The following is a 21249-nucleotide window of genomic DNA, read 5'->3' on the forward strand; positions in this document are numbered from 1 at the left end:
CCTCTGGTCTCCAGATGGTGCTCTCTCTGTGGGCAGAGGGCCAGAGGGGTGGCACCCTGGTGCCAGGCCATGATTGGATACGCTGAGTTTAATTTACTTGCTCAACACCTGTGGACCCCTTGCAGAATAAAGGGCTTTGGTTCCGGCGAGCATGTCACACAATCTGGCTCCTGCCAAAGTGTTAGATGGACAAACTGGCTTGATTACAACCAGGAGGGACACTGCTGTGCTGTTGTCAGTGGATGCATTACGATTTAGGAGTTAATTTGATAGTTTCGGGGTAAACAATTCTCAATCTGTTAGCATTTGCACAGGTAATATTCTAGGGTTGTCAACAAAACTATACATCATTTGACATTAGGGAAGTCATTCCAGACATGGGCATGAAATCATTTGAAAATACTCACAAAAACAACTGCAACCACAAAATGAACTCTCTGGGGTTCAAATCACTGTAATGTCAGCCTAAACCCATGCACCGTGTAATTTAGTTTAAAATTGTCCATATAACTTTTCTTAATCATGGCAAAGGTCTGTAAAAGCAGTGTATTGTGATCAGTCAGTATAATCATAGAACACTGAGTACGGTAACACTAGGGGAGGCTGGTGGAGGTAGAAACTGGAGGACAGGCTCATTGTAATGCATGGAATGGAATAAGGAATGGTGTGTTTGATACCATTCCTCATTCCATTCCATGCATTACAATGAGCCCGTTCCTCAATTCCACCAGCCTCCCCTGGGTCACATCATAAAGCACAGGTTTCATTCACACAAATCCTGACATTGTATTCTCAGACTGTTCCCTTAGAAATCCTGAACACAAATAACAGTACCACCTAAATCCATAGCATGCATGTCTAGTCACAACACTCTTACCCAGCTACGTCACTTTAGGGCTTTCAGTTTAGATGTGATTCGTTGATAGGATATGTTAATTCCACAAGGAATCAAACAGCTTAAGTCAGGTTGAGTAAACTCATCCTTGTGAGATTGTATGGCTCCCCCAGAGAAGTCACAGGATCACTTATGAGACACAACAACTCATGTCACCCCTCCCAGCTTGGTCCCTCCAGCACTTTCCTGACATCTGGCTGCTCGGTCACTTTCTCCTACATCCACCCACCCTCCTCCATCATGACGGCTGAGTAGGGAAACACTGCTGCTCCATTTTAATCAAGTTACCTCCTGAAAGCTGAGGCAGTTGTACAGTAAGTCATGCGTGGTGTGTATATGGGGGCTGGGGGCCAAAGAGACAGGGCCGGTCTGATCAATAAACAACAGCTTGCTTTCATCAGCCATGGCAGGGTAAATCCCTGGGTCCACAGCAGAGACGAGAGAGGACACAACCTCCCTGTCAACACATTAACCAGGAACAGGACCTCACTGAGAAGGGTGACCAGACTCCATTTAGAGAGGTAAATATAGAGGCAGTGGTTGGACTAATAGCTATGCTACTATTGTATCCTAGTGGTTTATTCTGTGCCTGGCTTTGTGAAAGAGAGGAAATAACAGGTGTGTGGAAAAGGGGACGTTTTAACTAAAAATGAACATTTATTATAAAATACAGTTAATGACATGTACGTTTTGTTGAAGTAAAGAAAGTATGAACAGTTACTCAACTGTCAAGGAAATCATTTGTCAATTCTGAAATTAAAAAAAATTCACAATGAACTGCAGAATAAAAGAGAAAAATACGTAGGAATATGAGGTTCACAGACAGGAACTGAATGTGAACTGAAGAGTCTTCTTAAGCACATAACGGTCCTTTCATTTTCCTTTCACACAGACTTTTTGGAAGGAGATGGGATCTACAAGTGCGAAATGAGGTCAGCAGTTGCGTTGTTGACGGCCCTCCCACCACACCAGTGCAGTGTTTTTCACAGGTTGCCATGGCGATCGCTTGCGTCGATGATTGGGGTAGAAGTAGAGCCATTCGGGGCTATGCGGAGAGTCTTGCAACAAACCGTTTGAGTCATATTCTGTAGTGCTAGACATAAAATATATATTTTTTGTCCTTTTCAAAACATACAAGTGGATACAGCTCAGTATGCTACTCATTGGGGAGTGGGGAGCTGATCCTAGACCTGTGTCTAAGGATGACATCCTTCCATAGAGTTCTCTCTGAGTCTCTCAGACCTGCAGCAGTTTCATCAGGTCCTGGTCCATGCCCCGTCCACTCAGCTGCTCCAGACTGTGGTACCGGTGGATGACCTCATCGGCGGTCACTACCACCACCCTCAGCCCGTGGGTGTCCTGCCCCAGCTGGCAGCCGATGGCTGAGCTCACCACCATGTCCAGGCCGCTGTGGAGCCCCCCCGCGTTGCGGTGGTAGTGGCCAGAGAACACAGCCTTCACACCTGCAGAGAAGAGAAGAGGAACGCCACTGTCACTTGTGGATCTTAGATGAAGGGGTGCAGTGTTCTATATAACACGTAGTACCGTACTTGTGTCATGTGATTCTTGGTGTTACAGTATATTCAATGTAGACTAGAGTAAGTCTTCGGCTCTACACTTTTTTTCCCCCCCCTCAATCGGCCCATTTGAGGCTGCTATACTAGAACCTGCAGTGATGGTAGAAAGTGACAGCATCATGTACTGAATAACCAAATGTGACTTGTGACCATAGGGTGTCTGTGAGAGATCTCAGGACAAAACTTGGGTGGTGTTTGAGAAAGGCTGTCGATCTACTCCTCTTCAGTCCCCCTCTCCAGTCGAATTGCATATAGTACGCAAAGCAAAATGCAACATGCAATTTGCACTTGATAAGGGCATCTGCTCTGCATATAATGGCAATATATTCATATTAGCTCAGTCTAATTCCATAATGAGATCATTTCCCTAATCAGTCAAATCGTCTGAGGCTTGAAAAATAATAATGTGTGAGGGGAGAGGGGGGGGAGTGGGGGGGGTGGGAGAAAGACAAAGAAATATTATGGAAAATGAAGAAACTTGTACTCAAGAATTTCAATTTATTTCCCATCACAATCGCCATCATTATTGAAATGGTTTGTATGGCTTCCCCTGCAGCGGTGCTTCTGCGTGGCTCCACTGTGGACTGATTGTACACTCACACAGGTTGGCCACGCGAGCCGCACTCTGAATGAGCAGAGCAAATTAGTTCTCTCGTTTCGTAAGAGGGGTGTGTGTGCGTGCGTGCAGAGAGGGAAAAACCTCAGAGTTTACTCCCATTTCTGACAGAGGTTGAAGGGCAGAGGGAGATCTGCCTGCTTGCTGTCTTGCCGCTAGGCTAGAGCACTGCTCAAGGCAAGGTGATAATGAAAAACTGCCAACATAGAATCTAAATTTCCATCTACACACGGAGACATCACTCTGTCCCAGTAAAAAACTTGGTGTCGCTTTTCAAGAGCCTCATTTGGTCTGTCAGCACATTTAGACCCCATACATTTGGTCCTGCACCGCCAAGTCCAACTCCAGCATAATCACATATCTCCAGAATAGAACACTAAGTTATATTAATAGCCAAAACAACATTAAACAGTGGGTGCACACATTGGACCATTGAATAATTAATGTAACGTACAGGAAAATGTACGATAAATGTATATTTTCAGAGTAAGTTCATTTGCAAACAAAACCAGAAGCTATGGTTCGAGCGTGACTTTGTTACTACAATGCACCCCTACATGGTTTCTGGTACCCGGAGGCAAACGCCACCATTAAGTGTAGGCTAAGTTTGTGTGTGTGTGTGTGTGTGTGTGTGTGTGTGTGTGTGTGTGTGTGTGTGTGTACACGCGCATGTGTGTGTGTGTGTGTGTGTGTGTACTTCCAATACTGCAGTCCTCTACATTCACTGTATGGATATCTCTCTACCATGTGAAGGATTAAATCAACACAGCTACAATTAGACAAGAACTGCCAACCTAAACAAAACAACAATGGAGGGTAACGTTTGATCTAAAATCATGCATACTGTAATTACATTATCAACCAGCAGACAATTATATGCATCACAACCTTTTCACCACCCCAAAGTAACACAAAAAGCCCCGCAACAAACAAGCATTAGTGACGTAAGCAGAGAAAAAAAAAAAAAACAGGGCGGCAATTATCACAAGGACTGAGGAGGAGACGTGAAGACGCCAACCAGCAGGAAGAAAATCAAAGTACTTTTTAACCCAGGAGGTTTACTCCTAGGACCCTCTCCACTGAGCACCCAGAAGACACCGTAATTAAAGCAGGCCAGTGAAGTAAGCTGCTAATGACAGCAACAACAACCCAGCCTGGATAAGCCACACAAGCATCTTCACATGCAATTAAACTGGAACCCTCCCCATCCCTCCCTGAGGTTCACTCAATGTTCAGCTCAGTCAACACACACACACACACACACACACACACACACACACACACACACACACACACACACACACACACACACACACACACACTCAGCACTGGTTGTGATCCACACTCATAGGTTTACCTTGAGTCTGTTCTACTGGTTTAGCATGCTGTGGCAGTCACTGATGTAGATGTGGCAGCTGGATGACGTCAACCTGTCCCTTTGCCATGCTGATCCAACCTGGATACAGTGATGACAAGAGCCGTGCGTCACTGACTAACTTGCCTCATGCTTAGGGGGTGAATTGGGATCTCACCAGCTGTGGGTTTGGTTATCACAACATAGCCTCAGGGCCGTGCACAGACTATATGGAAGGGCAGGTGCTACTTCCAAAAAAAGGCATGACAGAAGTCCGGGAAGGGGTGGGGACGGAGGTGCGGTGTGATGGGCCTATCCTGCCTTGACAACCATTTTGTATACAAAAAACTCCCCCACCATTATACAGTATGATCATCTGGGAGCAGCATTACGAATCGTGAAAATGTTATTAATCTGGAGAGCAAATTGGATTTGAAAGCAAAAGCTGGCGAGGCTACTCATGTACCATGAGGTCATCCTAAACTAATTTTTCAATATAAAGTTTTCAATGCCGTCATTAGAATCCCATAAAGCAAGCCATGTCACTTCTATACAAGTTGGCTGAAACACATTTATTTTCAAATGGTGAAGAAGCAGGAGGCATGCTATTACTCTGGTAGAGCAGGCAGAATAATTGCCTGTGATCCTTTCTCAACAAACAGTGTAACACAGGAGCTCATTCATATCTCCAGCCAGCCCTGCTGGGAATCATAATGGAAGAATAATGGGATTAGAAACCATCTTCATTATGTATTATTAGTCATTGCTTGCGGTAGCCGACCACTGGCTAACAGCTAGCAACCACTCAGCAGGCAGGGATATTCACATTCAAGTATGGTTTCCCTTGGGTTTTCACTGTCCAAAGCCCACTCCATTTTACATAACAAAATAAAAACCGTTGGTGAGTCTGATGTTCACCACTTTCCCTCCCTGGTTGGGCTCCTTGCTCACTCCTATTTATGCTGATTTACTGAGTTGATGCCCTTTTTATGAAAACATGCACTCCTTGCACTGCTAATCATTTCACATCTTGTTTATGCGACTGTGCAAATCCCATCTTCCTGTCAGGGCATTTAATAGGCTGCTTGCTTCCCTTTCCTTTTTGATAAAGATGGAGACCACTCTGTTTTGACAGAGGCAGGTATATTTAAAGGTTATGTAAAGGGAGATGCATTTTTGTTATGTAAAAACCCACAGTGCTCCAAGCAAATCAAAAGTAAGCAGTCAGGAAAATTCAAACATATTGAAGGCATCGTGGTGAAATTACACAGAACCATATGTGAGTTCTGGCTGCAGTGAAATGTTCAGTTGGCGTGGCTGTATGCAGCTGCATTAAATAACGCTGTGTTAGGCTACATGTGGTGGTAGCTTATTAGGTAAATGAATGGTTTAATTTGAATACTGTTAAAATGCATGCCTGCCTCCTTCCCTCCCTCCCTCCTTCCTTCCTTACTTAATAACATTGTTAGACATTGATAAATGTACAGTAATGAAAATTGTCCTGTCACCTATCCAGATCAGTGATTACTTCAAGGGCAAATCCCTCCCTCTACAGGCCCCTGTGCCTCCCTCTCTCTACAGGCCCCTGTGCCTCCCTCTCTCACCCGCAGCGTCCCCCAAACAGAGCTGTCATTCATACAACTGTGAGCAACAGAGAGTGAATAGGTGTAAGTGTGTGTGTGTGTGTGTGTGTGTGTCTGTAGTCAGTGAGTGAGTGTGTGTGTGTGTGAGCGTGTGTGTGTGTGTGTGCGTGTGCATGCTCCCTGTGTGCGGGTGCATGCGCGTGTAGAGGGTGGTTGTCATTAAAGTACTGTGCTGGAAATAATTCATCATGTGCCTGTAGATAATTTGCATGACAGTAGGAGCTACAGAATGATGCAGTGCAGGGCTCTCGCCGCCGCTGCTTGTGATAAATCACTCTCATCCATCACTCAAGTCTCAGAGAGGATCCCCCTACCAGTGTCCTCCCCTCACAGACACACAGACTGGAACGGCACTTTGTGGGGTTAGATGTTATACAGTTACACTTATCATGAGAAGGACCAGTATAGAAATCAAAAGCTTTAAAGCTTTAAGCCTCATCGACAGTACAGATATGATCTAATATCATGTTTTTTTTTACCTGCACAGAAACCACGTCAAGACTTCTCAAGCATTAACTGTGGAGTCCATTACAATACACATCTACTGGACAGCCCCATATCTGGGTGGATAGTGTTCCGTTCTGTATCCATCATGAATAACGAAATAAATAATGAATGAGAGAAACTCATTCATCTTGGGATTACTAGCTGTCTTATGTTTAACTCAAATCCTTTACACAAAACCCAAAGGAAAAGTGGCCAGACCCTTACATCGTAGTTAATACAATATTAAACACAACACATTCCGAGAGGACGAGCAGAAACCCATGCATCTATTGATGCGCATTCAATAGAAATGACTTCCGGCACAGTTGGAGACGCACCGTCTTCCCCGGTTCGCAAAACAAACCAAGTTTGGTCAACTCAAACATTAAACAGTGAGCGTCGATGGGAGTGCCGCTTGTTATAGATTCCCAGCAGGCAACGGCCATTTAAGAGCTTCACTGGTTTCCCCCCCGTCCTCCGACACACAAACATGGTGCTATACATCACACCAGCTATATAGTACATCAGATCCCCCCCCCCCCCCCCCCCATCTCTGGCCCTACCACTGTAAACACCCCATGACTCACTCTAAGCATTACAACAACAGGTTTAAAGCCTTTATCTCCTGCCTCTCATCAAATCCCAGTGGATGATAAATGCATCCCCAGTTTAACAGAGTGGGCCTGTGCTGATACAGACCAGCTCGCTAGGAGGAGGCGAGAGTAGAGAGCAGCACACTTAGCATGGCTTATCTCTGTGCTAATTAGCCATGTACAACTTCTGAGCCGCCAGCTATGCTGGGAATGGCAATGTATTTTCATACAGCCGGGTGCTAACGAAGGTAGCCTGAGTCTGACGTGCGCTAGCATGCAGGCGGCAGGAGGAATCCTAATTAGAGTACTCAATCTATGAGGAGAGGGAATCTGACTTAACTGCTGGTAATTAACCAATATGCTACACGCGCAGATACAACTTGAACCCACACACTCTTCGCCATTTAAATTCAACATTAATCACATTTCAAAGATTGGCTGGGAAAAATATACAGTACCAAGTGCCATTCAGCCCCAAATGAGACTGTTTCAGCCGTGAAAGGTCCTGGTGAAACCCAGAGTGTTAGGTTCACATGAGTTAGGAGGCAGTAGACTATTCCACAGGGGAACTGTATGTTAGATGTGATACAGCAGGGGGAATTAATTTTGTGTCGCAACCTTCTGTGTGCAGCTGCTGTACTGTGATAACATACCTATATACCCTAACAATACTTCATACACACGCAAACACACACACACACACACACACACACACACGAGAGAGGGTGAAAAATAACTCACTGGGGGAAATTCAATTAAATCAAATTATTTGTCTGCAGGAGCCACACTATTCCACATTCACATCAGATAAACCGTCATGATAAACCTATGCATTTGTCCCATCCACACACAGGGCTATGGTAGCGAGGCCTATGAGTTGTCTCAGAAATCTGTCACAAACAAATACTCTCGATCTGTAAGGACTCGTGGCAGTGAGTCTAAGACCCACAGAATTAGAATTAGCAGATCCTACATTCCTGTTCAAAGCAATGTTCGGTGGTGACTAAACACAATTAAAAGAAGCCACTAGAAAGACAGAGGGACCATCATCTGGGAGTCAAGGAACAGGAGGTTCACATACACACACACACACACACACACACACACACACACACACACACACACACACACACAGACACAGACACACAGACACACACACACACACACACACACACACACACACACACACACACACACACACACACACACACGAGATGGTGAGGACCAGAGAGAGCTGATGTGTGAATAACCTAATACATGGAATAAAATTAGCATACATTCAGGAAAGGGACAATTTTCCATGGATGAGAGGAGAGATGGGGGGGAGGGAAAACCACATAAAGGACCGAACTTATTTTTGAAATTGCGTCGCTTTTGTTTTCCCTATCTTTGTTGTTGTCGTTTTTCCACGCTGAGAATGTGCCTCGGCTCGGTCGGCGAGGATATTTTTACCAGACGCCTGCATGCCCTGCGGTGGAAAACCACTTCATACACACACACACTTTCTTTTTACATTTTCCAATATTAAAAAGAGGGGAAAAAATGACTCCAAAAATTCAATATTTCCTTTGAAGCTAAACCAGAATACACATGCAGTCTGTGGTGCATGCAGGGAACCATACAAAGACAGTGTGTAAACAACAGCTGAGGCCCTAACCTATATCTGACCCTCATGATCACACATGGTAGGAACAGCAGCTTCTGCTATGACAGAGCAGGGTGATCAGAGCTCAATGCCTTCAGGACAGCAGCATAGACAAGCTCCACACACACACACACAGACACACACACAGACACACACACACACACACACACACACACACACACAGCCAGGTTATGTTACAGTACATCTCAGGAGCCTGAGAAGGAGTCTATGAACACTCCCATACCCCTGGCCCTTGCTTTTCACTACATTAGTAATAAGTGGTAAAATATCGGCATGGAGGTGTTCAGCTTGTTATGCGTTTGATCTGTATGAGCTTGGTTCATTGACTAAAAGACCAAAACATCATTTGGCAATCATAAACTGTATCATCACTAAATGACAATAATGAAAGCGGAGATGTACTGTATACAAGCTGTAAGGTTGAATGTAGAGGCATTTCTAATGCATGTATGGATGGATTCACTCTTCAAAATATACTACATACAATATAACATTTCAAAAATGTGTTTCGCGGACTTGATTCCCCCCAATCAGCAAACATGTCGGTCTAACATGTCTACAGGGATGAACTAATGACACATTTCAGCCCCTATGATGACGTTTTCAAAGAGGACCATCTAACTACCTTCCCCCCTCCGTCGGAGCAGAGGGAGCTGGAGTCTTTTAGTCTGCTGCCCGCTTTAGATGACACCGGTGTCTGAGCTACAGTACGGATGTCCGAGCTTCGGATAAATGAAACAGGATCATCCCCGAATCCCCATGCATACACTGGAGACGGACGTAAAGTACAGAGCAGAAGCCTATCGTCAATCATTAAAGACGATGCACATGCGCTATTGGTAGTCTGGATTCAGAATTACCACCGGCAAATGTGTGAAGAAGTGTATGGATGTGAAGAGGGGGAACCCCCTAGCATGTACTGTACTGTATAACGTACCAGAGAGACCGCCATGTCCCAGCCCTGTACAGACTTGTGTTGTGAATCTTTTAACCACGGTACTGTTGTAATCCAATGGAAGGGAAGATTCAAATTGTGCCGCATGAGTAATCACCTTGACGCATGATTGGAAGTCTTGACGAGTACGGTGCTGGGGAGAGGTCAGCCCCATTAGAACAACGTTCGCTGGAACGTGACCAAACTGGGTGCGGAAAGACACGCAGAGTCTCCTTCAGAGAGAGCGAGTGTGTTGATTGTTTCAATTAGCCCTTTGTGTGTTGGTGCCTGTGACTCCTCCTGTAGTGAAGGCTAAGGACATGTTAATCCTCTCTCTGTGCTGTGAGTCCTGTACCTGGGCGTCATAGGAGCGGTTATATAGTGCGGACACAGATTAAGCCTACTCCTGGACTGAAAAGGCAGTCCTTTTACTCCATGAGTAGGCTTAATCTGGGTCTGTGCATCTTTGATACAACACAAGACAAAATAAATCCAACACTTTAGCAGGATCATTCTCAAAGCTGGGCTCTGACTGGCTCAGTCCGTACCTGCCCGTTTGAACCTGTCCAGCAGGCTCAGCCTGACTCCGCTCTGCAGGTTGAAGTAATCATCCTCCTCGTCGGGAGTCTTGAGGTACAGGGGAATGTGCTGGAACACCAGGACGTGCTTGGCAGGGCCCTGAGCCGCCTTCTGGAGCTGGTCCTCCAGCCACACCTCCTGGGCATCCCTCAGGTCAAGGCAGGCCGACGCATCGAAGAAGAACTGGGAGTTCAACACAAGGCACAGCACCCCACCCACCTAGAGGGAGATGGACACATGGCTGAGGTACAGTAATAGACACATCATAAAAGACACTCAATTCCCAGCAGGGCTCTGGTCAAAAGTAGTGCACTTCATAGGTCAATCTCTTACGACAGATAGAAAAAAAAATCAATATTTCCTATGAAGCTAAACCAGAATACACATGCAGTCTGTGGTGCATGCAGGGAACCATACGAAGACAGCGTGTAAACAACAGCTGAGGCCCTAACCTATATCTGACCCTCATGATCACACATGGTAGGAACAGCAGCTTCTGCTATGACAGAGCAGGGTGATCAGAGCTCAATGCCTTCAGGACAGCAGAATAGACAAGGTCCACACACACAGACACACAGACACACAGACACACACACACACACACACACACACACACACACACACACACACACACACACACACACACACACACACACACACACACAACCTATGACATAATGTTGGTAGATGTTACCGTAAATCACAAATCTATCTAAATCCCAAACCCAATCCTAACGCGAGCATTAAGGGCAACACATAAATATCTGACCCGGTATCAGAGTGGACTTGTAGAGTACCAAGCCCTCACCCAGAAGCTGAAGTAGTCGTCCCCCCAGGCGTGGCAGAACTGGGCCACGGTGTCGGGGGTGGGAGTGTTGCCGAGGTCATGGTTCCCACTGACAAACACCAGAGGGATGGAGGGGTCCGTGCCCCTCAGGGCTACCTTCAGGTCCCGCTCCTGCCCGTCCCTGAACGGGGTGCCTGGAACAGAGAGGGGAAACTCACAGTCAGGCCATTTCTACTACAGCTCAACTCAGGGGTTCAAAAGGTATGTTGGTTGTTCATTGAGGAACTGTGGTAAAACTGTTTTAACTAGCTCTGTATGAGAAAGTAAATGCAGCAAAATGTACCCATATTACCCACTGCCTATACTGTACACAGTTCAAATCACTTCAAATAATACAGTGGAGTTGACACAGAATAAAATTAGAAATATAATTTCCCCTCTGTGGATTAAGTTAAGAGAATTGGCAACAAAATCTATTTATAATTTACTATGTGTATCAAACAAATCCATCAACACATAACAAAGTATTTCTTCTTTTCTTCAGCTTTTTCACGGATGTAATTATTTTACTGGCCTACTTACTAAGACAATATTTCCTTAGTAGATTGGACAGAACCCGTAACAAAATCATTTCCAATAACACACACACACACATACATACACACAGACACACACAGACACACACGCATGCACGCACGCACGCACACACGCACACACGCACGCTCCTTCTGTTGTGTAAAGTTGTGTAAACATTCCAGCATCTGTGGTGCCTTTATCGATGCCTGTTTCACTTCTATTAACATTTGGGGATCCTCACGGGGGGTCCCATATGTCCTGTTAAAGGAACAGAGGATTCTCTGATCTGGAGACAGGGGAGGCTATACCAGTTCACACAGCCATCTGGACTGACTGTTGCAATCACAATATTTGATCAGAGGGACATTATCATGTAAACAGAGACAAGACTAATCAAGTTAAGGACAATCGCAATCAAATGAACTATAGTGACTATCACACTGGCTGCAGCTAACAAAGGGGCAGATCTGGTTTTCATTAAACATGTATTGACCTACTGTAATAACTGAGATGTAATGTAATAGAAGAGCAGAAAAATGTGCATTTACATTCTCCACCTTTTACCTCCTTTTAGAAAAAGGAAAAGAGCAGAAAGAAAAGGACCACTGTGTTTCTAGCTTTCGGATGCAGCAAACAGACGCTTACAGTACACTGCACAGACACAGATAAGCATTCCCCTCACATGACACGTCCATGAATCATCAGAAACAGCACCAGCCCCTACTATGCTACAGTCACACCTCATCAATCTGAATTTGGGACACATCAACTAAGATTAGTGAAATATCATTGGGGTGTGATTCCTGTAGACATGACCCCACTAAACCGCCGACGGCTGCTAAACGGAAAAACCTGCAACACATGTCGAGGTGTGATGCTGCTTTTAGCTCACCTAGCCGACAGTACATCGATCTTTGACCTGAGTCATGATTCATTGTCAGCGCTCAAGGCTAGGGTATCCTTTAGCAGTGAAAAAGGCGCAACTGAATGGGATGAGCTAGACTCAGCATCATGGCTCAGTGTCTGAGAAAGAGAGGCCTCTGACAAGTCTAGCTCCTGTCTGCGAACATTCTCTTGGGATTATTGTGAGGAGACTACAGTACTGTACAGGCACTCTGAATCATTGGAATCAAGTGTAGAGGTTGTAGCTGCTCCGTTAAAGAGCCTGGCAAATCCATCTGTGCATTCATCATAAACACAGGGAAGAATAACAGGCATTACTAAGCCTGTAGTGGTGCAGCATTAGGGCCTAATGCTCTAATGCAGACTGTGTTTTTGTTTACGTGTCAAACAATCCATCATACACCCTTTTCAAAAATGGGGTTAAAATATGCAACACAAATAGCCTAAAAAGATTCCACAGCTACTGATTTGAGAGATGACAAATCAGGATCTCAAGTATCATAACAAAACAAGGGAAGAGCACTTCAAGGTTCTGTGAATCTACTCAGCTAATGTATTCCGACACTGCCACACAAGAGACAAGAGAGACTATTCTCTCTCTGGTGGTGGAGCACTTCCTCCTTCCTACAGTTACTCACTGTCCCTCAGTTGTCCCCAAACCCCACGGAAGCCCATTAGAAGCTCTTCCCACAGGAGAACCCCCATCAGCTAAACACACACACACAGACAGATAATACACTACACTCCGCCTCCGTCCTCCTGGCAGAGAGAGCGTTTTTCCCTCACTCTCTCCTTCAAACGATGCTGCACTATTCCACAGAGAGTCCAACTTTATCTGCCTTCAACAACAATTAAGGGGCTTCCACAATGGTTAAGGGGGACTAGGAGTCGGAGAGTAACCTCCCTCTCACCTTCCCCGTTCACTCTGCTCAGCCGTCCCCCAACAAACCCCCTGAGGACGTCCCTTGAATCCTTTGTAGTGCTCATTAGGAGTGTGTTAAGTCCAGCGTGTTTCTCTAATCTAATCATCTCTCTCAACGTCCCTGTTTCGCAGTGAGAGAGAGAGTCCTTGAGATGAAAAAGCTTGCGCGGGCCTTGGGAGGGATCACAGAGTGATCCGTCAATAACAGTCGGGATCGGATGGCGTTCCGAGGACATGCTCCTCTTGACAGTCATTTGTTAAGGATAGCACCTGTGGATTTACTAGGAGGGGGTCAGGGATTGAATCTGACTAGGCCCAGCATGTGTCCTTGTGGTACACCACAGTGGGTGGTTAATGAAGGCTGAGTCCTTCAGAGCCTCATCACTTCTGGAGTGTGTGAGTATTGAGTATTGAACTTATTGAACTTACTGTCTTTAACTCCCATGACTGTTATACTTGTTATCGTCTTCTGTTTTGTCTTGTTGTCTTTTAATAGTTTTTTATTAAAATTCCTGTGGAAAAAAAAAAGCGCATTCTGTTGCATCCGTGTATGAAATGTGCTCTATAAATACAGTTTGATTTGATGTTGGAACCTCAGACTTCAAAGTGACTAAATTATGTTCAGGTGTAAACATGTAGTCTGTATGTTATGTCTGCCCTTAGAGAAAACTGGATTGATTGTTCAAGCAAATATTTTACCCTCTACGTCAATGTCCAAATTTGAATGATTTTCTCAATATTGACAGGGCGATGAGTGTGGTTTTCACACAACATCTAGCCTACAACAGAGAGTGGTCAAAATAAGTTTAGGAGTGAGACCATTGATGTTTGTTAAGAAGACAAAGCGATACCCTGCGGGGGGCAATTTCAGGGGCAGGGTATCGCAGCTGTCTCCGACAGCACTGTTGACAACTGAGTTGACAGAGAACAGATTTATTCTCTTTTGTAAATAAATAGTTTAAGGGATATGTCGGTGGGGAACGCTGGGAATATCCCTGCCCCTGGAAACACTGTGTGACAGACATGGCGTGTAATGTGCCTGGCACACACAACCTGCTCCGCTGGCTGACGGTAACAAGGGCTGACACCTGGCCGTTTAAAGGTCCCCAAACCCACGGTTAAACTAGCGTTGTGTGTTTAAAAGGAGTGTTGATCTCACAGTGACCTATAAATGCAACTGATCACGGCTGAATGGGAGGAAAATGTGCCTGGCTTAAACAGTAAACAGTCTCAGAGAAGATAAAAACACTTACTGGGCACTCTTGAGGATCGTGCACATCTGGAATACATTACGGTTGTTCATGAGCAGTTAACACAAGAAAATCAACGGTCATTATTACTAAGCGTGCACAAAATGAGACAGGGAAAAGTCAGAGGGCAACTTTGGAACACAATCTGAGCTGTGCATAGGATTCAGCCCAAGGTAATTTAACAGACGCTAATGTGCATTTGGTAAAATACGGGCCAACTGAAACGAAACGCTATCTTTCAAATAATCAAAGCTTGTCTAATAAGCCCATACGGGCTGAGCACCATTGAGGTGCAATGACACTCAAATAAATAAAAATCTAATCAAAAAAATAATCCCAATTTAATCATATATTCATTTAAATTACCTCAGACATGTAATTAAAACACAGACATGAAGCGAGAGGCAGACAAGTATGCCTGCTGACTCCTACAAAAGCACCCCTCGAGGCACCTCTTGCACCCTAATTGTCATGCAAAGGTAGTTTTGTTGGTTAGCAGCACTTTGCGCTTAACAATGTTATCTGTGCAGTGGGTTTAGTCTGCCGATTCCTCTCACCCTGTTAACAGATTAGGCAGCTGGATGACGCACACCAAGCTATAGACTCTCATTTAATTTCCTTCACAATCGGCATCTGTTCTCAGCTAATGTTTCCCAGGCATAGTCAGAGCTGTCCCCCTCACATGTGTCCTCTTACAGAGAGGCATTTGGGTTTTGCTTTTTTGCTCTATAGAAGGAAAAGCACAGAGACGAATTTAGATTCTGGCCGAGCTGCTCCTTTGGAACCTACACTACGGCAAGCTCTGATGTAGAATGGATTAAAACCATCCATTGTAAGATCTGCCCCGTGCAAAATAGCTTGGAGGCAGGTGCTTTTTTAATAGATTTTTGATAAAACATCACATGCTGTGGAGAAGAGGCGGCTGTTTACAAAGTCAAGCTGGAATCAAAGAAGCCTCTTTCTTCTGTTTTCATGAAGAACATTCTGTAATCATTCTAAACCTAACATTCTCTGAGTGCATAAATTAAATTAGACAATCTCTGAGGGGAACCGGGAATACATTAATCATTATATTAGCTATATTCCATTCCCTTTAAAGACGGAAGAATATCACAGACTGCTTGGCTTTCCTCACTGATACACATCAAGAGTGTCAGTTCCAATGTGGTGTAGAAATATTTCAGCATAAAATAGGGCATTTAAAAGGAAAAGACTGGTGGAATAAGTAAGTCAATGCCTTTAAATATTTGGGGGTTAGGGTTGGGGTTGGGAGGGTGGGGGTGAACAAGGGCACGATTCCTAGAACATGTGCACGAAAACAAAAATGTCATGCGCTGTAGTAGCCTACCTGGCATGGCGTGGACCAGGTCTCCACAGAGCACCATAAACTTGGGCCTGGGGTTCAGCTTGTTGACCGCCTCCACAGCCTGCTGGGTGAGCTGGACCTCCTCAGCCCACTCATCTCCTCCTCCCTCACAGTCGCCATCCTTCCAGGCTTTCATCAGGCCCAGCTGGGGGTCGGCAGCCTGGATGAAGCAGAATGGACCCTTCCACTCCCTCTGCTCATCTGTGAAGGAGGAGAACAGGGGAGAGTTTACCAACATGACCGTCATATACAGTGTTATTTATTATTAATTAATTAATAAATAAGTCAAGTGTGTTAGTTACTATATGGGCTGCAACAAAAACCTCAGCCCTCTCTGCATCCCCAGGACCGAGACTGAAGAGCACTAATGTACCGGCTGTTTTCAAAGCCGTGTTCCTGTCAACAAGTAAAGGTAAATAATTAACAACGATGGATGTTTATGCATGCAGGGAAAAGTGTTTTACATAATCCGGGCATTACGCAATGGCCACATAACCTAATCACTTTCAAATATTAATCAAAGAAAGAAAACATTTGCTTTTATGGAGATAGGCTAGTGCCTGATGGATGTGTCAGAGAATAAGACGGAATAAGGGACCTAAAAGTGGAAGTAGAACGAATGTAAATGTATTCCCCTTGTTGCGTGCAAACGGACAGTAGCAATACAATACATCCCCTTTCCTTGTGCAGTGAGTCATAAACAATTCATTTTGTTCTTGAGGCTCAAAAAGTAGCTGGACGCCGCTATGCGAGCAATCTCTCTCTCTCTCTCTCTCTGACAGACACACACACACACACACACACACACACACACTGACAGACACACACACTGACAGACACACACACTGACACACACACAGACACACACACTGACACACACACACTGACAGACACACACTCTCACACACACACACACATCTTCAATGTTGAACACGCTCTCCATATATCTCTGTCCCAAATGAGTTTATGGTAATTCTCTCCTCCAGAGAAATTTGGGCAAAGAATTAAAGAAATAGAATCCCACCGCTGGGAATGGTATAACAAGAGCTTAACTTTGCTCTTTGTATCATCATTTATGAAATAATGGGGAACATTTTTGGCTTATTTGCTTTTATGGTTGACAGGAACTGAAGAAGCACATCCCAAAAATATTTAGATGATGTGCAGACAAACAGATGATAAACTATGAAAACAATGACAAAGAAAGCTGCACACACTCTGATACCCCGAAATACTGTATCTTGAGTAAACCAACATCATATTTTCAATGCTTTTATAGGTATCATCTTTCGTAAAAAAAATAAAAAAAATCTAACCGTCCACCAACTAGGCTTCCTCTCACTTGGCACACATTCAATATTTAAAAGGTTAAAGCTACAACACAATACAGTGTTCAAAATAACAAATGTTCACGGTTATTTTCCATATCATACCTAAACCCACGAGACAGACAGGGTGGTAGTCAGGCACTTTATATAGAAAACATCCATGACTGAGGCCTGACCTTTTGCAGTTCTGAAAGAGACTGTCAATATGCTGCATTAGCCTGCTCTCAAATCACCACCTGATAATAAACACCTCATCTTAAAGATTAGACCTCTCTTCCTCCTCTAAGAGCTTGACTAGACTAGCTTGCAACATTGTAGAAAATGGAAGAAAACCTGAAGGAAAAAATGTATTATGTTTTTGGAGCCCTAGAAACGTATTTGATTGTCACGAGGCATCACTCAGTTCAAACGGGTTTCCACCCCTTTGTACTGCATCTACTTTCTGCACTAGGCCTAATTGTTTTTGGCCATACTGAGAAATAAGCCACCTTATTTGTTAATGGCTCATACGAGACACATGATTTGTAGAGGCATACAAGCCTCGACACTCTGGGAAAAAAAAGCCTGGGCGTTTGTAACACTAAACAAACTTTACAGTAGTGCCTCTGGAGTCGATCCATGAACTATTTTCAGGCAACTTTAAAAAAACATGAATTGAAAAGTAGCAGCCAAAGCTCCCATGACAGCAGATAAGTACAGGCAGCTTTGTGCGGCTGCGCTGAGCAAGCACACTTCAAACATAAATCTGAGAGATTTCTCAGGTGGCAGATGGTGCGTTCAAACAACACTAATCATAATTCAAGATGAAAGCACTGAGGGCTCGTTTTTATAATAATAATAATGAAATATAGAACTTTTGTGAATTCTCACAGAAACCCCATTCACCATCAGTTCTGCGGTTTGTGAAGAGGGAGGATTCAGTGAGGCTGAGAGAGGAAGAAAACATTAAAGCACATTAGGCCTGGCCAGAGACAGGTATATTAGCCTTCTAATAACCTTGATGAGGCCAGACTTTCCTACTTAGGAAAGCCTGGGTAAATCCTTTGCAGAAAGTAGATGCAGTACAAAGGGGTGGAAACCCGTTTGAACTGAGTGATGCCTCGTGACAATCAAATACGTTTCTAGGGCTCCAAAAACATAATACATTTTTTCCTTCAGGTTTTCTTCCATTTTCTACAATGTTGCAAGCTAGCATAGGCAACTACTCTCTGCAAAATAGTCCTACCCGGTCCGAAAATACGATGCACATAATAACAACCAACCATTCTATGAGCATGTGGGGAGAGCGTTCTTGGACTGTAAAATCCAATGAAATTGCGAGAACATTCTCCAATTGCTGTCCAGTACAATCCAAGACAAATCGGCTAATCTAAAATTCTCCAGAACTCCAAAGTGATTTGGTGATATGGCTACGCGAGATTTGTGACCAGAGACTAGTGCAGAGATTACCTATTTCTGTATTTTTTTAAACCTTTAAATCTGGATGGTCAATGTATAGTTGAATCACTGTTTACCTCGTTCAGCCACGGAATCCCTAATTTATCAGGGCCAACTTTTGGAGCAGCAGTACTGTTAAATTACACTTTAATTTTGTATAGAATGCCTGTGAGGTCATCCGTTTCTGCTCATTAGCACTACGTTAATAACTGTAGTTATCTCATCTGGTCAAAGGTATCAGACAGTGATCACACAGGGCCATGGAGGACAGCTAAGACCTGTATTTATCACGTTCCCAGACAATGATTAACCCTAGACTAGAAAGCACATTCAACTGACATTCTCTATTCAACATAATTTTAATCAGGGAGTGACTACGCCATATGGATCAGCCCCTGTTCATTCTTTGATCAAGCCAGAGTTTGAGAAAATGTATTACTTTGTACACTTTGTTGTGGTAGGCTATAGTTTAGCGCGTTCACCTTCAATGTTTGTTTTTGAAATACCTTTCAGGATTTTTTTTCGAAACAAATCTCTATTGACACTTCATTTCGAGCAGAACCAACAGCAGGAGGTGACAGGTGGCATAAGTAGTTTTGTATAGTGTCGTCACATTTATCTATTTGTAATCTGTACATGCAATCTTGGTGGTAAATACATAAAGACATGTCGTTTGCCGGGCTGAGCAGCGCACACTGTCAAGTGAAGTGGCATAAAAAAAATACCTTTGCTAGACTGCTCCTATAAACTTTTGTAAACAACCATTGCATTCACTGTGCCGTTTTGGCTGGTTAGTTGGGAAAGGAAAGCTGGGGTAGGCTAACTTACCAACTAACATGACATACAACATAAAGTTCTAGCTACCACGACATACAAGCTTTCAGCAGAACTGTTGTAAATCTTCATGCCACGCTAACAGCAAATGTGTGCTAGAGCCAAGCTAACGCGTTAGCTAGCTATCTAGCTACCTTCAGTAAATCCGGTGAAGGTCCGATGTTTCGCTCTAAGGAAAATATCCTCGCTTTCAGCCATTGCTCCACTTCTCAGTCAAACGTTATCGAACTCTTTACTTTCAGATTTGTATCTTGCTCGTCGCTGAAACTATTTGCTTCTCATGTCACTGAAATGTCATGTATGATCTGGGCTCTGGAGGCTAGCTAGTGTACTTTAGTACTTACTTGTCTTTTTCGACTCGCTCCCTAGCCCGTAGATCGACTACATCGTCTTTCTATTAATGTTGCCTGTCTAACTTTTCTATAACACTATTAGCTACACCGTGTGGCTGACTGGGTGTGCGCGTTGTGTAGTGTATCGGTATGAGAACGAGAATGTAACTGTGAAATGTTATTGAACATTAATCATCATCTAAAGTAGCAGACTGTCACGAGTTTTATCACGCCAGTATTATCTGTTTATCACATTTAATTCAATAGAGGTGGTGGTGCCCGTTCACATACGCCTAGGCTACCCGTTGTCCTACAGACTAGCCTTTTGATTTTGGAGGATTTACAGTGTCTAGTTTCATTAGTTAAAATTAGTACATTTTATCTACAGACTACACTTAAATTGGTTAGATGTAACGGACTATCAGATTCATGACCACAAACAGAGACCTGTTGAATAATAAAGTCCCCATCACTTCAGCACCATGGACAGAGACGAACAATAGAGCCAGAAAGGGTTAATCACTTCAGCACCACGGCTAGCGACATTTAAGACCCATGAGGTCAAATTAATTCGTCTGAAATCTGCAAAATGTTGTTCAAAAGCATGAGATTTACTTAATGACCAGATAATAATGCCAGGTTCATGAAATGATTCACTAGACTGTGCCTTGGTTATCTACAGGAGGTGGCTTGTGAGGCAAGACAAACTGCTTCTCTAGGAAGACAGCCAAAACGATTAGCGAAGCCAAGTGTTTATGCGTCTGATGAGCTTGGATCTCGAGAGTTGTCAATCTGTGGTTGGACTCTTTTAGCCTCCAGTGTAACTGTGTTGTGTAGCCTTAGGCTACTACCCTGTATCATTGTGTTGGATCTTATATAAGCTATGTTACCATTAAGTGTCCTGTGAGGGGACACCTCACACCCGTAACCATATTTGTCCATGCGCAAATGATAAGAAAAAACCTTTTAGGCCTATTGCTCGGCAGCACAACTCGACCCAGTAATGTGTGTTTCTGGCTGTCATATAGTCAGGTTTTACAATACAGTGATCTCTCTTTCCTCGCAATCCCCCCCCCCCCCCCCCTCTCCTCTACTCTCCTCCTCTCCTCTCCTTTCCCTTTGCGCACCAGGCTCTCCCACCCTCGGTTCTTATTCGCTCAGTCGCTATCGA

General features: G+C 44.1%; 1 protein-coding gene across 2 annotated transcripts; it reads right to left on the bottom strand.

Moving 5' to 3' along the window:
• Positions 1-1233: 1233 nt before the first annotated feature.
• On the bottom strand, positions 1234-20050 carry cpped1 (calcineurin-like phosphoesterase domain containing 1). Of its 2 annotated transcripts, XM_083688082.1 has the most exons (6): positions 19881-19997; positions 16450-16543; positions 16130-16348; positions 11152-11324; positions 10313-10562; positions 1234-2358 (listed from the first exon to the last, which is right to left on the bottom strand). In XM_083688082.1, the coding sequence occupies exons 3-6, from the start codon at positions 16281-16283 to the stop codon at positions 2132-2134; spliced, it is 804 nt and encodes a 267-aa protein (XP_083544208.1). In that variant the 5' UTR covers positions 16284-16348; positions 16450-16543; positions 19881-19997; the 3' UTR covers positions 1234-2131. The 2 variants fall into 2 exon arrangements, with proteins under 2 accessions (XP_083544208.1, XP_083544207.1); XM_083688081.1 differs by lacking the exon at positions 16450-16543 and having other exon boundaries at positions 19881-20050.
• Positions 20051-21249: the final 1199 nt, after the last annotated feature.

The sequence above is a fragment of the Argentina silus genome, assembly GCF_951799395.1.
Source record: "Argentina silus genome assembly, chromosome: 16".
In the NCBI taxonomy this organism is placed as follows: domain Eukaryota; kingdom Metazoa; phylum Chordata; class Actinopteri; order Argentiniformes; family Argentinidae; genus Argentina; species Argentina silus.